A 17,453-nucleotide genomic window follows, 5' to 3' on the forward strand; every position below is an offset into this window, starting at 1 on the left:
TTGACTTCTAAAAGCAGTATCCCTAAAAATCGATGCATGAGTATCATGACTTATTTCAACGCACTTGGAAGTTGATTCACACATTATTTACAGTGACATAGCACTACAGGTTGTCAATGTTATCTTTACAACTTAAAAAACTTAATACCTTTTAACCATATTAGATATTAACAAATAGCTTTCAGCATGCGATAAGATAACTCATAGAGTTTTGTTCTCTCATTCATACAAATCAGCGTGTGCAGCTTTCGTGGCACGGGTAATGTCTAGCCTGAACGCTATTTCTCTCCAAATACGGTTCAAAATTGCCACGGTAACATGTTTAAACGCATTCCGAATGCGTGCTTTCACGTCCTGTTGTTCTCTACCCTTGGTTCGGTTCACCATATCTCTTACAAACCCCAAAGGAAGAAGTCATTGAATCTGCATATCAGAGAACCGACAGATTGTTAGTTGGCCTGTGGAGGTAAGTGTCATTAGACGTCTACTAATAGGTCATGTAATTTGTCTAAATATCGGCAACTAATACGCGTACGCGTTGATGGCATCTGATAAAGCGTTCCAGATGGGTTCCAGTGGATTTACATCAAGCGAATTTGGTCGCCGAGACGTCAACGTGAGTTCACGAAAATGCCCCTCAGACAACTACAGCACGGTTCTGGCTCCGAGACACGGACAATTTTTCTGCTGAAAGATGACATTGCCATCAAGGAAGACATCAAGCGTGAAGGGATGCACGTGGTTCACAGCTGTCAGTGTATAATACTGCTCCCACCAGCCTGCGTCCGTGGCGAGCTGCACGTATCGAGCCACCGTTCACATCGATGACGCCGTTTGTGGAGACTACAGACGACCTAGTGTAGCAAAAATGTGATTCACCTGCAGAAACGACCCGTTTCCACTGATAAACGGTCGAATCCCGGTAGAGCCTTGCCCTCTGCAACTGTAGCTGACGATGTCGTTGGATCAACATGCGGACGAGTAGAAGTACTCTGCTGCGGACCTCCATGTACAGCAATGTACGATGAAGGGTGTGCTTCGAAACTCTTGGGCGTGCACCAGCATTGTACTCTTTAAGCAGAGATTCCACAGATCGCTATATATCCTACTTTACAGAGCAGACAAGCCTCCAAATCCCACGTTCTGTGAAGAGTCGTGGCCGTCGAAACATTTAGCGCCTAGTGGTAGTTTCAGTGTCCTATCTCTTTCCGCAGATGTTCACGACAGTAGCGGGTGGACATTCGATCTGCTTCGTCGTTTACGAGATACTCGTTCACGGGCTTTGCATATTAATAATCCGCCTTTGTCACAGTCACTTAACTCAATGGAATTATCCATTTGCAGGCCATATCTTCGCCAGGTTAATCCCCCGTCCGTGTCTACTCCGCTTACACACTTCTGTCACAGCGCCACGTGCCCGAAACGCCACTAGGCGGCAGCCAACGTGGCAGTGCGCAATGGTCATAACGTTTTGCCTGATCAGTGAATCTGTTTTGTAGAAATATCAATAGGCTATATGACTGACAAAGTCCGTATTGTTTGAGTTTTTCATATCATGAAATTATCAGGTGCGACCTGTGATCGATTGCTGCTTTAAAGCCGGCCGCGGTGGCCGAGTTTTTCTAGGCGCTTCAGTACGGAACCGCGCGACTGCTACGGTCGCAGATTCGAATCCTGCCTCGGGCATGGATGTGTGTGATGTCCTTAGGTTAGTTAAGTTTAAGCAGTTTTAAGTTCTAGGGGACTGATGACGTCTGATGCTAAATCCCATAGTGCTCAGAGCCATTTTTGCTGCTTTAAACCACTGACATTACCAGCCTTGTCTGCTGGTAGAGGAGAGCGGAAGTCACTTTAATGGTCCGGATTTAATAAGATGTTTACATGAATGGTACACTGTGATGCATTTCTATGGAGATTAAGCGGGTTTCTGAATAAGAAAGATGTAGAGGAGATCGGGGCAGAATGGCCTCGGACGTCTAATTTCGTTCAGACTGATAAGTGTTTAACAAACCAAAGTCTGTTATGTTTTAGTAAGGTTACAACCGTTGTCGCACGCGAGTTGCCTTTTCTGCTTACAACAATTTCTTTACAGTCAATATTTAGCCCACTAAATCACATTTTTTGTCGATTTTGTATACAACGTAGTTGGGAAAAAAATTGATTTACGGTGGATAATGAATATTTTCTCAGTAGATATACGTTCGGGGCGGAATAGTTGACTGATATAGTCCGTTCCTCCCAGGTCGCCTTTCTTTCTTCATTTGAGAAATTCTACAGCTTGGTTTGCCTTTCTCGTTTCGAGATCGTACGTCTTATACGGAAAACCGAGAGGCATAATTGGTCCACAAAAAACATCGAACAAGCTGTTGAATCAGTAATCAACAAAAGTCCATGGGCTTCTGGCTCACCATCCTCACTCAAGTTTCAGGATGGACTATCGGGAATCTGAACCGTCGCCCTCAAGAATGCAACTCCAGTTTGCTAAACAGTGCCACCTTGCTCCGCGGTATTGGGTATAGATGTTTCTGCAGGAGCAGAGAAATTTGAACTCACATCGTTCCTCACATACCCTATTTTCTGAGGATTGTCCCACAGTTCAGCCTAAGTAGGGTATGTGTGTGAAATCTTATGGGACTTAACTGCTAAGGTCATCTGTCCCTAAGCTTACACACTACTTAACCTAAACTATCCTAAGGACAAACACACACATCCATGCCCGAGGGAGGACTCGAACTTCCGCCGAGACCAGCCGCACAGTCCATGACTGCAGCGCCCTAGACCGCTCGGCTAATCCCGCGCATTCAGCGTAAGTACCACGAATGTACCAATGCTTTTAATCGATTAGTTTTGATAACACTTAAGCTGTAATTCTTACTATTTATCTATATCTCTGCAAGTAGTTAAACGAAATAATTTGCTAAGACACAAATTAATTACGGAAGCTATCTGCTGGTCTAAATGGCTAACATTGGTCCAATGTGATCAATGACGAAAAATGAACATTTTGAAACCTAAACTTCATAAAGACACCAAGGCATTACAACAACTGGCTGCAAGCGAGTACTGATTGAAATCAAAAAGGTAAACTGAAAATTTGTGACCGACCGTTATTCGAACCCAGATCTCCCACTTACCAGGCAGAAGCTCTGATCCCTAACCAACCCGGTCACAGTCGTCATTGCGGCTGCAAGTTATACCCTAGCACGCCTCCCGTCAGACCGAGATTCTCACCTTGCCGACACATAACTGATTTAATAATGCCCCTTGCCCACTGGCCTTAATACTCGTGGCATGTCGCAGATTCCCATAGGAGTTCATTCGAGCCTGGTGTGCATGTATACATATACATAATCTGTACCTGACCTAATTAAACTCCGTATTATAAAATCGCTTAACAAATTTTAGGAACAAAGTAGACAGGCGAAATTGGAAGTTATTACAACGAGAAGTAACTACCTCCGTGCGAACAGGTACCGACTGATCTCTGTGTCATCCTCAGCCCATAGGCGTCACTGGTTGCAGATGTGGAGGGGCATGTGATCAGCGCAGCACTCTCCCAGCTATTGTCAGTTTTCGTGACACGCGCTGCTACTTCTCATTTATGAAGCTTCTCAACTGGCCTAACAAGGGATGAGCGCACCCCACTTGCCAACAGCTCTCGGCACACCTGAATGGTTAACCATCCAATTGTAAGCCAAGTCCGACAGAGCTTAATTTCGGTGGTCAAACGGCAAGTGGTGTTAAAACTGCAACAAAGCTGTTGGCAGAACAACTTGAAGTACCAGGCTGATATTTGCAGACCTCTTGTAATTTCCGTTTCGGTTCTGACATCATTAGGACGTTTGAGCACTACGGATAATAATACACCTATGCATTTGTTTTGAAATGGAAACAGACTGCAAATGTCATCTTGAGGAGTTTTCACATCTGAAACACATGATCTGAATGTTCGTGGCGAATGCTGACTGGAGATCACTGCTTTGTTGTTGACAAATCAGGGGATTTGGCAAGCTAGTCAAGGAACAGTGCATTAGTCAAAGTGTTTCTGATGTGAACTGCTGTGTGGAGCCTTGCATTGCCCCACTAGAGTATTTCATTTGGTACCACGGTCATACTGGGTACGACAAAAGGGCTTAACGTTCTTGCCACATACTGGCAAGCATTCATTTGGCCTTTGAGAAATACCAGATGAGTCCTTTGGTAGAACCAGAACTTTTCTATCCAAATATTCCAGTTGTTCGAGAGGAGTGGGATCAAGAATCGTTGCTTCTTGGGATCTCTCCACAAGGTCATATATCATGACGGCTTGGAGTCCCCACCTGGAAGAATTTCGGTTGACGTCACATTGGGCGATTTGGGTGTCGATGGTGATGCAATGATGATGAGGGCAACACAGCACCCAGTTTCCCGGCTGACCACCTCCCCATAAATTGTCTCCGTACTCGTTTTTGTCCGTATGACAGCCAGAAACAGAAGCGAGACAGTATAGAATGGCACTCATTGTCAGTGTTGATTCTGGCATGCAAAATTCTGTTGTCTGTGGTAAGGTGTCAGTGGGAAACGAGGCAAGGCAACTTGACATCTCATAGCAGCTTCTAGTAATCTTTTCACTCTTCGCGTTCAATTTAGATTTCGGCCGCTGTCATCCACTAGTTCATCATATTCTGTCGTTCTACTATTTTTTTTATCAGTCCCCTTACTGATACAATTTCCGGTCTTGTACCAACTTCTTCACCAGAGTAATAGCTGTACCCAGGTCCTTGATTATTTGTTGGGTGTATGCCAATTCTGTCTTCACCTCTAGTACGATGACAGTTAATCCCTGAAGCCATGACACACGTCCTTTAAACATGTGCTATCTTCTTATCAGAGTATTCCATAAATTTCTTTCATTATCAGCTCAGCTCAGGTTCTTCTCATTCCTTATCGGTCTTCCCGTACGGTGCTAAGAGTTTTAACGGTGGTTTTCTTCCGGAAGGACTGTTCTTCTTGCCACACGATTGTTCTGAATCCATCTCGTCACGAACTGGGCCGCATTCGTTGCATTACAGGCAATAACATATCTGTGATATTGGCTGGCATAATGCTACCATGTCCCTCATGCCAAGTATTGGACCTACTTCGAAAACCGGAAGATAGCGGTAGTGCTGTGCATGCACTTTCTCTCCTGAAAATTTACAGCTAAGTTATGCTAACTCAATAGCCAAGAAGATCAAATTTTAATCAGTATATCCCACATGCAAGGAAATGCTGTGTTATCAGTTTCGTAGCATGCAGGAGGCAATTTTTTGTGGCCATTATTGCTGATGGTAAAATCTGAGTTGTTAGACAGCTTCATATTCCTCTTACAACTTACCCTTGCTCGACTGATCGATGCCTCCACTGGGATCTTTTTCAGTACTGCGCAGGTGCCCGTATAAGTTTGAACACGAGCAATCAAGATATCCAGTGACACTAGTAAAATCCTGAAGAAGATCCCAGCAGAATGATAGAAACGTCGAGTAGTGAAGAAGTTTGAAGAGGAATTTGACGCGGTCTTACGATGCAGAAGTTTTTATCATCATTCGGTCAAGATTGTCCCGACGTAACACTTTACCATTTAGGACAGTGTGCTAAGGCTTACAAGATACATGCAGATGGCTGTATTCGTAGAGTATTCAAAGGCCAATAAGGAATCTAATCCAATAAAGAATTCATTTGTTGAAAAGGACTTAGCGTTTAGCGTCTACCCGTAGGAACAGAGTCGCCAGCGGGGGCCGTGAACCGCGGCCAAGGGCGAGCCGCGCCGCTGCGTGACGCACCGCTCAGCGGCGCACAGCCACGACGGCGCGACGCCCTCCTGGGAATGCCGCCCCCGCCTCCGCCCCCGCCACGGCCGCCTTCCTGTGCCGGCGCTGCGCGGCCCGCCTCTGGCGGCGGAACGAATCGCCGCGACGCGTCGCCCGCGGCCGCTGCTCTCCGCCGGGACGTGTCGAGAGTCACGCGCTGCCGCCGCCGCCGCTACCGCTGCCGCAGTCGGTCGCTGCACGCGTCACGGCGTCAGTCATCGTGGTCTGCGGTCGGCACTCACGTCACACACTCTGTAGGCCTACCTACATCTGTGCCCACACTCCGTAAACCGCTGCCAAGACCATGGCAGAGGGCACTTCCAATGGACCATATACTGAAGTTCCTCCCAGGGCTGCCAGGCTTTCAAAGAATAAAACCGGGATTTTTTCGAACCTAACACTCCTAAATCGAACAAATTCGAGGTAGTTTCGAACCCGACATCTGCAGCCAAAGTTACATAGGACGAGTAAAACATTCCGTGGTAGCTGTTGAAATAATTTTATTAAAAGCCACGATCGGTTTCGCATCGGTGGAGATGCATCTTCAGGTGACAAAGTCTTTAATTTTTTTAAACGGTCATGTCAGGGCACAGTAAACACTGCGAGGAATTTACCACGGTCCATCGTCAAGATTAAAAGAATAGCGTGCTAAAAGCTGTCGTGTGATGTAAACTGTACTGTACACGCTGGCGCTGTGTGCATTCCATCCAGTCTACGGCAAGGCGAGGCGCGATTCCAATCAGTCTGATCATAGACAACCGCTTTTAGGGCGCTATTGGTTTAATCTTGACGATGGACAGTGGGAATCGGCTCATATTATTTGCTATGTCACGCCATGACAGAAAAATTAAAAGAAAAATACATATCACATGAAGATGGATCTCCATTGATGCAAAACCGGTCGTGACTCTTTCATAGAAGTATTTCAACACACAGTGAGAAACTTCGTGACAGGTTAAAACTCCGAGCGGTTCTAGGCGCTACAGTCTGGAACCACGCGACCGCTACGGTCGCAAGTTCGAATCCTGCCTCGGGCATGGATGTGTGTGATGTCCTTAGGTTGATTAGGTTTAATTAGTTCTAAGTTCTAGGGGACTGATGACCTCAGAAGTTAAGTCCCACAGTGCTCAGAGCCATTCGAACAGATTAAAACTGTGTGCCGGACCGAGACTCCAACTCAGGACCTTTGCCCTTGGCGGGCAAGTGCTCTACTAGCAGAGCACTTGCCCGCGAAAGGCAAAAGTCTCGAGTTCGAAAATTATTCAGTATTTTTCATTTTGCATTTTAATGAACAGTTAATTACTTTCAAATCATTACTTGTTCCGTAGAAACGGATAACTGGATGTCCCAGCAGATATGGCCAGTATTCAGGGAGAAGACAGGAGAGATCATTCGAAGTAAAAAAGTCTAGCAAACATGGTCTGTAAAAAGTGCACGACTTAAGATCTTTGAGCACTTGTTCATGTTCGTTATTGTGAAACACATCTCTTCCACTGAACAAGTGCTGATAGAAGATACGCATTTTGTAGCCCATGTTTATTAAACAGTTTTTTGATGTTTTGGTCAGTATTATTTTCTCTCAAAATAAGGAAAACAGCGAGCTTGCAGTAGAAAAGACCTGCGCCACAGTGCCGAAGGTGGGGAAGTGCTCATCGTTCTTGAAGTATGCATTTTAGAGCTCATGTTTACTAGGATTTTCCGCATCGAATTGACGTTGCTTCCTTTTCTCTGACTATTGACCATACCTCCTATGTAAACAAGTTCGAACTGAAGAGAACTACCTCGAGTACATTTTATCTTACTGATGTTTCTACACGCCTTTCAACCTCCGCAGTACGTAGTTACTTGGAAAATAAGTTACACACGTCGTCCCCTGCTACGACAGTTGCTCGAAAAGAGTGGCGCATTGTTAGAAGAAAGTACAAGTTCCGCACTTTCTGCACACACAGTTCTGATGCGGAAAAAAATCCATCACAGTGTGGGAGTGAAAAGGCGCTGCAACTGCAAAAGTACCCCAGATTTTAAGTTCGCGGAGCAGTACGATTCTCGTAGGCAAAGGGTCTACGGTCACACAGATTCGCTGTGATATTCTGACGATATATGGACCAATGTTATGTCACGTCCAGCCGCAGTGAAATGCTGCCCACATCTCGTTTCTTTATTTGTTTTATTGAAGCATACTGCCAATAGCTTGGCACAAATATGAAAAGTATGTACAGAGAAATCACCATATAATAATTTCAAAAAATCATTTAAAATTATTTTGCGATGTTCACAGGGGTAAGCAAAGGTGACTTAGTAATACGACAAAAAAAAAAAAAAAAAAAAAAAAAGAGAGAGACAGAAAAGAAACAGAGATTGGGAAGCACACTCTTGGAGACTCGAGTGTTGATGTAACCACAGATATATCAAAAATCTTCATCTACACACGTTACAGATCCGAAAAAAGAAAAGGGCTTTGTGTATTTGAGGATCACCGTGACATACGTAAAATGGATTACTTGTTAACAGGGACACCATCAGTTCCACGACGTCTTTCTGTAAACTGTTTGGTCTGCTTTAAAGAAATTGCACGAAAACAGCCAGTGGCTGATATCTTCTAATTTCTGCTGACAGTCGGAAAAAGGATTGCAGTCGCAGTATAGTTTGTCAACAACTACACCAACGTCACAGAGGAGTGAACGATGCTGACCGGCAAGGAAGACATCGACATCGTCCACAGACAACAACGTCCTGGAAGTCGAGGAACAACAGATGTGGGGAAAGAGTTACATACAGCGGTTCTCGAATGGAACAGTGACCCACGACCGGTTTTTCAACCGTCGAGGTATTGGACGATTTGTAGGATCTTCCGACTGCTGTTAACGAAGACTTTGAAAACTGATTTGAACAATAGTATCACATACCTACAGTGATCAGCCAGAACATTATATCTATCTAAAAGCCAGTATGTCCACTTTTGGCACGGGTAACAGCTGCGACCGGTCTTGGCATGGAAGTAGTGAGGCACAGACAAGTCATCTAACCCTAGTAAATTCCGTGGAGGGGGACTGTGAGTACTGACGTCATGTTTAGTGCTCACAACTGGCGAGTCGACGGACCAGCTCATCAACTGGTACTCGCCACTGTGTTCCTCGAACTACTCTATCACACGCCTGGCTTTGTGCCATGGCGCATTATCTTGTTGAAAAATGCCTCTGCTGCCGGGTACAGGAACGTCGTGAAAGGGTGTACGCAACCAGTGTAGGGTACTCCTTGGCCGTCATGGTGCCTTGCACGAGCTCCACTGGACCCATGGATGCCCACGTGGATGTTCCCCAGAGCATAATGGGCAGCCGCCAGCCTGCCATGGTCCTGAGGTACAGATGTCAAGGAGCTGTTTCCCTGGAAGACGGCGTATTCTCCGCCTCCCATCAGCGCCAACGTCCACTGTCGATGGTCACGTGCCCGTTTCAGTCGTAGTTGTCGATGCCGTGGTGTTAACGTTTGCACGTGCGTGGGTCGTCAGTTGCGGAGGCTCATCGTTAGGAGTGGTCGGTGCACTGTGTGTTCAGACGAACTTGTACTCTGCCCAGCATTAAAGTCTGATGTTAGTTCCGCCACAGTTCGCCGCCTGTCCTGTTTTACCAGCCTATCCAGCTTACGATATCCGACGTCTGTAATGAGGGGTCGCCACCCACCTTGATTTCGCCACGTGTTCAGGAGACTTATCTACATCTATACTCCGCGAGCCACCTTACGGTGTGTGGCGGAGGGTACTTATTGTACCACTATCTGATCCCCCCTTCCCTGTTCCATTCACGAATTGTGCGTGGGAAGAACGACTGCTTGTAAGTCTCCGTATTTGCTCTAATTTCTCGGATCTTTTCGTTGTGATCATTACGCGAGATATATGTGGGCGGTAGTAATATGTTGCCCATCTCTTCCCGGAATGTGCTCTCTCGTAATTTCGATAATAAACCTCTCCGTATTGCGTAACGCCTTTCTTGAAGTGTCCGCCACTGGAGCTTGTTCAGCATCTCCGTAACGCTCTCGCGCTGACTAAATGTCCCCATGACGAATCGCGCTGCTTTTCGCTGGATCATGTCTATCTCTTCTATTAATCCAACCTGGTAAGGGTCCCATACTGATGAGCAATACTCAAGAATCGGACGAACAAGCGTTTTGTAAGCTACTTCTTTCGTCGATGAGTCACATTTTCTTAGAATTCTTCCTATGAATCTCAACCTGGCGCCTGCTTTTCCCACTATTTGTTTTATGTGATCATTCCACTTCAGATCGCTCCGGATAGTAACTCCTAAGTATTTTACGGTCGTTACCGCTTCCAATGATTTACCACCTATGGCATAATCGTACTGGAATGGATTTCTGCCCCTATGTATGCGCATTATATTACATTTATCTACGTTTAGGGAAAGCTGCCAGCTGTCGCACCATGCATTAATCCTCTGCAGGTCCTCCTCGAACACTCCTCAAGTCTTGCAGTTTCCGAAATCCTCGTGCCAGGCCTCTAGGCCATCACCGTCTGCTCGTGGACAAACTCAGACAGATCGTGTACCTTCTCCATTCTACACATAGACAGCACTCTTATTGATTCTATATGGTCCATGCGTGTTTCTGACTGGCATTCATTCCTCGCCAAGTGACACTGTTATCGTCTGGACGAGTTTATATGGCTAGTAGGTCGGTGGTCATAATGTTCTGGCCGATGTAAATTACTTGGCCTGCCATAATAATATGTAGCTTACTTTTTGACGTCTGTAGAAACTTCCCCATTTTACTGTCGAGAAAAGGCAAAGCCGGAGCTTCGTAAATGAATATTACATCCCCGCATTTAGCTTCCAACGTGGACGTTTTAAGGTAATTTTCTCCTCCTTGATACACAATTAAACGTGATGTGCTCGCATCATAAACACTTTTAATTTGTATACGTTTTGTAAATAAAAATAACGGCCACGCAAATAAACTTGTGATTTTTAACCCTGCTCAGTACTGAGTGATTCTTACATTATTCAACACTAAAACTGTTTTTACTTTTCAATCTCTGCTTCTTTTTTCGCACTGGCACTCCTTTAGTGTGGATGTCTGATGACGAAACCTTTCTGAAACTGTAAATTTTTTAATAATAATAACCAATAGATTTGATTGACTTCGTACTGAACGAAAGTACGCTTGAACGAATTCTGAGTGCTCGTATGGCAACGTGGCTCTGTTTGGACTAAAAGTTAGATTTTTAATTTCTGTTTCGTTAGCAAGACCGCTTCTTACAGAGGCGTAAAGAGCTGCATATATTGTGAGAAGAATTATCCGTTTTGTTGCAACTTGGATTTTTACGCATCTTGTCAAGATGTCATTGGAGGTTTTCAGTTGTAAATTGGACTATCCTGCCTAAATCGTAATATATGGGAACCCTGGTTTCTATCATTCCATTGCCCTTGAGGCGCGAAAAGAATTAGTGTAAATGCCTCACTTAATTAGTATAATTTTCACACCGAAGTCCGGATGAGATTGGTACAGAGATGGTAGTAGTTCATTCACAGATTACTCACTTTGTACGGATTTTTGACTCTTTGTAAGTATGCTTCCGTCGGATAGTTTAAGTGACATCTTTCTTCTGTCAACAGCCAGTAGAGGTATTTCAGCATATCCGTGATGCCCTCCCAATGGTCAAAGAAACCTGTAGCCACTCGAGTTACCTTTTTTCTGTGTACTTTCATTATTTCGTGTTATACGTATTTGGTGTAAGTCCTACACATTTAGTTTATGTCTTGACATGTTTTAAACTTCCTAAATAGTGTTTCATTACAATCGGATCATCATCGAAAAGTGTGCCTCGTCACTATTACAATGAGTGGCAAAGGCTTGAGCACGTCTGAAGTTACTTCTTCGTTGTCGATGAGTCTCCATCCAAGATAATATGTTCCGTCCCGCCTACCAAGAAATCTCCAACCTAGCCACATATTTTGTTTAATAGCCTTTGCGACAAGCACTAGTGTCATACTAAATGAAATGTATCGGATCTTCAGAGCTGCAAGACTGGTGTACGGTACTCTCGACCTTACTGGCTGACATCAGTTACTTGAATTGTGGAGCATATTGGGTTTTCATTTGATGCTTTTTCTCCTATGGGGAAACCAGTAAGTTTCCGTTCGAACCGATTGTGTGATATTTACCTTATTCCTTTTCGTCGTGAGATACAGTAACCGGAAGATAGCAGAGCTCAAACTGATACAGTGATTGTGAGCTTCCAAAATTCTGTCTGCAAGTAAACTATATGCTTACTCAGAGAACAGCCGAATAGATTAGATTTTGTTGAGGACTTCCTCGCCTACAGAATTATATCGTTTTTATCCAAATAGTCTGGAGGCATCGCCAGAAGCGAAAGTGGCGTTCGGTATACCTGAAAGTAATGTGACAGGGCCACTGCTGTGTGTGGTGGGTGGCCTAGCGAATAGAGTTTGTAGGCCTGTTAGGATGTTTGCACTTGACAAAGTTGCATTCACTAAAGTGACATCGATATACGCATTTTGCTAAAAGTGGATCATCAGTTCTACTGCAAAAATTGCCAGCTGAGCCTCAACATACACAAATGTAGTGCAGTGCGTATATACAGGGTGTCCCAGCTATCTTGTCCACCCAAAGTATCTCTGGAACAATAACAGCTATTGGAAAACGACTTTCACCGGTATCAATGTGGGGCTGGGGCCCATGAATGTACATATCTGGAAACATTCTAAAACGAAAGCATTTATGTTTCTTAACACAAACTTATGTTTTTTTAAGTGGACCTCCTATATTTTTTCTTCAGCAATCCATAGCATGACAAAGCACATACACAATGGCGTTGATTGCATCGCAATATTCCCATTACATCCCGAGATTTTGAGACGCGAAGTTGACGCTTGAAACACCCGACATGCGGTGCTAGCGCACGTCCTGAGGCTCAGGCGTGAACCCCATGCTGTCCGTAATCGCGATGTGATTGACATGTGTAATCACACCTCCATACTTATCAAAAGGTCCGAAACGAATAATACGGTATGCTGCCATCAACTCTCATATGCACATAATGGTTTCCCTCTTGCACGTTCTACGTATTTACGTACACAATATGAACCAGTACCGATCGGTGTACTCCCGTCAGGTTGTCTTATTTATCGTGCACACCCAAAATAAGGTTTATCTAATGCGTTATATAACCCATTGTGCCTGTCGCGCAGGGCCTGGCTCCACCTAGTCAAGTGTCCAACGTAGTTCCCACTACTGCCACAGTTACCACTTCGCCTTGTTTATGATTTGCGACCCATGCAAATTCCTGTATTCCACCACCCTCCGAGCATCCCATTTGTTGTTGCTTTGGCGTGCAGTACACCGCTTGCCAGTGTAGTCGTGCATCAGAGTAATCTAGTGTTGGCACGGAGGTAGTACACATTGTGAATAAACGTTGTGTTGTGGAACTTATACTGTACAGTATAATGTACACACATGAAGATATGGTAGAAATGCTGCTGATCTATGGAGAATGTACGTTGACGGGAAATACGTTATGAGACTGCTTGTTCAAAAAAATGGTTCAAATGGCTCTGAGCACTATGGGACTCAACTGCTGAGGTCATTAGTCCCCTAGAACTTAGAACTAGTTAAATCTAACTAACCTAAGGACATCACAAACATCCATGCCCGAGGCAGGATTCGAACCTGCGACCGTAGCGGTCTTGCGGTTCCAGACTGCAGCGCCTTTAACCGCACGGCCACTTCGGCCGGCAGACTGCTTGTTTGTTGATAGTTCTGTTAGCGAACATTATGATTATTAACTTAATATGTCTGTTTTCTACCCTACTCTACATACCTGTACTGTACCCTGTTGTAGGTGGACGAAATGCTGTTCAGGCAGAACGACTGTACAGAAGACGATTCCCTGACAAGCCATCGCCTTCGCGCCGGATGTTTGGTCGTCTCACATCTCGTCTACGTGAAACGGTAAGCTTAAATCCAAGACCTCGACATCGTCCTAGAACACGCACAGATGAACGTGCTGAAGTTGCTGTGCTCGCTACCATAGCTGTGAATCCTCAAATCAGCACACGTCAAATTGAACGTGAAGTTGGTGTGTCGAAATCAAGTGCACAGCTTATTCTAAAAAGTCATAAATTTCATCCTTACCATGTTAATTTACACCAGGATCTTCATGGAAATGACTTCCGCACTAGGGTAAAATTTTGTCGGTAGGTTCAGCAAAAACTTCTGACTAATCCAAATTTTTTTGCAGATGTTCTCTTTACCGACGAGGCATCATTCTCCAACAAAGGAATTGTCAATATGAGGAATATGGATTATTGGTCCGCAGACAATCCAAAATGGCTCCGTCAGGTAGAGCATCAACGTCCGTGGAAAGTTAACGTTTGGTGTGGGATTATTGGAGATCCCATTATCGGACCTTTCTTTATAAATGGCATCCAAAATGGCAGACAATACTCCAGATTTTTACGACACAATCTTCCTGTTCTCTTGGACACCGTACTTCTGAACCGGAGAATGATCATGTGGAATCAGCATGACGGATGCCCTGCACATAACGCCTTACGAGCACGACGACTTCTGAACCGTAAGTTCCCTGGTAGGTGGATTGAACGAGGTGGCCCAGGTAGGTGGCCAACCCGATCTGGATTATTTTCTTTGGGGAGCAGTGAAGGATGCTGTTCCCCAACATGAACCAACAACACCAGAGGACATAAAGCAACGCATTATTGATGCTTGTACAGCCATCAAAGAGGAAACAGTAGCACGAAGTAGGGCATGCTTCATCCGCAGAGTGACCCTATGTATGCAAGCTAATGGGCATCACTTTGAGCATGAGATGTGAACGTTATGTTTAGTATGTAGTGCTGGTATCACAGTGGAAGTTTCTACAAAGGGTCATTTTACCCAGTGATGTTAAGAAACATTTGTTTGCAACAATTTGTCATTTAACGCATTAGATAAACATAACATTGATAATTATGTGATAATAAAACTAATTGGTTAAACATGTTTACTGGTGCTACAGAAGAATGCTGAAGATTAGATGGGTAGATCACATAACTAATGAGGAAGTATTAAATAGGATTGGGGAGAAGAGAAGTTTGTGGCACAGCTTGACGAGAAGAAGGGATCGGTTAGTGGGACATGTTCTGAGGCATCAAGGGATAACGAATTTAGTATTAGAGGGCAGCGTGGAGGGTAAAAATCGTAGGGGGAGACCAAGAGATGAATACACTAAGCAGATTCAGAAGGATGTAGGTTGCAGTAGGTACTGGGAGATGAAGAAGCTTGCACAGGATAGAGTAGCATGGAGAGCTGCATCAAACCAGTCTCGGGACTGAAGACCACAACAACAACAAACATGTTTACATTCATCTTCTATGTCCTACCTGAACTTCCCAAATCAAAACATTTTTACCTAAACAACGGTAAAACTCCTAGTCCACTTGCTCGTTTCACTAAAACCATCAACATGAATTTTACTATTACGAGTAAATGATTAACTGTCACTTGCGCTAGATCTACAGTAAAGTAAAGTTTTAACGTTGAACGGCATTACCTTTTTAGTAACGGGTTAACGATAAGCGACGTTAACTTTGTGACTAACGTTGCGGTACACTGATATGTTACAGAACCGCTTCACCCCTAGCCTATGGGATAAATACCTGCTGGAATGTACGATGTTAATGCAGGATGGACCTCATGATAAGTAGGGAAGTGTGATTACCCATGTCAATCACATCGCGATTACAGGGAGCATGGGGTTCACGCCTGAGCCTGAGGACGTGCGCTATCACCGCATGTCGGGTGTTTCAAGCGTCAACTTCGCGTCTTAATATCTCGGTATGTAATGGGAATATTGCGATGCAAACAACGCCATTGTGTATTTGCTTTGGCATGCTATGGATTGCTGAAGAAAAAATATAGGAGGTGCATTTAAAAAAAACATAAGTTTGTGTTAAGTAACACATATGCTTTCGTTTTAGAATGTTTCCAAATATGTACATTCATGGGCCCCAGCCCTACATTGATACCGGTGAAAGTCGTTTTCCAATAGCTGTTATTGTTCCAGAGATATTTTGGGTGGACAAGATAGCTGGGACACACTTTATAGGTGAAAGTGTGCGTTGCAGCTGGAACACGATTGTTAGAGGTCTGCGTGGACGCAGTTTTCTGTTGATACCTACTTTTTGGATAAAAGGCTGCTCATATGTGGACATTCGCAGATGCATCTTCAGGTTACATAATCACCTCGTTTTCAAATTTCAATGTATAATGTCTACATTACGATTTTCATCTACGAGTCTTTCCTTACACGTGCGTGAATAAAGATTGGGATGATATCAACGGTCTGTCATTGTCGCTCGTTAAGAGTATTACAGGTACTGAGCGTAACGCTTATTAAATTTAGAAGCGTAACATGTAGAAATAATTTCGATTGATGCTGAATGAACGTGCTCTTGTTAGACGAACTGTACAAAAAACATTGAATTGTGTGCAAGATGTGAGCATATGTTACAACATGACATCGTTTCATTTCCCAATGTCGCGGCAAATTTCCAAGTAAATATTACCAAATCCACTGCACCAACTGTGGCAGTTAATTCCAACTTAGGGAAAGTATCAAGTTTGTGACGGGCTGTACTGTACTAAATTGTTGTTTGATCCGCTTGTAGTTTATTAACTTAATAGATTGATCGGAATTACGAGTTCTGACTTTAAAAGATGAAAAAGCAGGCCTCGCTCGAGCCTACCATCACAATTCCGCAGGTTTAAGTGTTTTTTTTCTTTTTTACTTCCACGAGTGTAGATGAAGGACTTGCTTAACCGGATAAAAGATTTGCTGATTTTGCTGATTTTTTTACTCATTCAGACCTCAAACGGTAGTAATTTATAGACTGGAATAAATCTCTAAATATTTCTGTCCGAAATGGTTTATGGTGAAATTATTACATAATTTCAAACGTGGGGAAGGTAGAAACTAGAATCATATTTAAGAGAACAATCTTAAGGAAATGTAACAGATGCACGGAAGTGATCGTTTACCAAATCGTCGTTCTATACATCCTTGAGTACTACTCGTCAGACTGAGACACTTACCACATTTTATAGACAGAACAAATAGAAAAAAAGATTGAAAGGAAGCCTGCAGGATTCGTTTCGGATTTATTGAGACTCAGAAATACTATACAAAGTGCGGTGAGAGGTGCTACAATAAACTCTGAATCGCTAAGAGTGGTACTGACAGTCTTAAATCCCGCCAAGTACTTGGGAATGACATTACACAAGACACCGTACGACGGATGCATAGCACAGTTATAGACGCAGAGTTGTAGCTAGAGTAAACTTTTACAGTTCCTGATGGTACAGTAAATATTCTGTTTAATGCGGCAACGATTCTTCATAGTGTAAGACGAGTGTTGCTGTTGTTTCGATCATCAGTGCTAAGATTTGTTTGATGCAGTTGGTAATATCGGTCGTTGGCCAGCTATAGCCTTCATTTCAGAATAATTTATGCTGCGTCCATCGCCAAGAATGTGTCATATGCGGGATGTAAGGAAACGATAGCGACAAACTTCGATGGAATGTAGAGGTTATCTTGCA

The 17,453-nt window shown here is 44.0% G+C and overlaps 1 protein-coding gene across 1 annotated transcript in view; it reads left to right on the top strand.

Moving 5' to 3' along the window:
• Positions 1–5,845: 5,845 nt before the first annotated feature.
• The window catches only part of LOC126484954 (uncharacterized), a 143,959-nt gene continuing 132,351 nt past the window's right edge, over positions 5,846–17,453 (top strand). Inside the window, exon 1 of the mRNA XM_050108556.1 lies at positions 5,846–6,058. Coding sequence (XP_049964513.1) covers positions 5,846–6,058 — 213 coding nt within the window. The remainder of the gene's footprint in view (positions 6,059–17,453) is intronic.

Source organism: Schistocerca serialis, chromosome 6 (genome assembly GCF_023864345.2).
Source record: "Schistocerca serialis cubense isolate TAMUIC-IGC-003099 chromosome 6, iqSchSeri2.2, whole genome shotgun sequence".
Taxonomy (NCBI): domain Eukaryota; kingdom Metazoa; phylum Arthropoda; class Insecta; order Orthoptera; family Acrididae; genus Schistocerca; species Schistocerca serialis.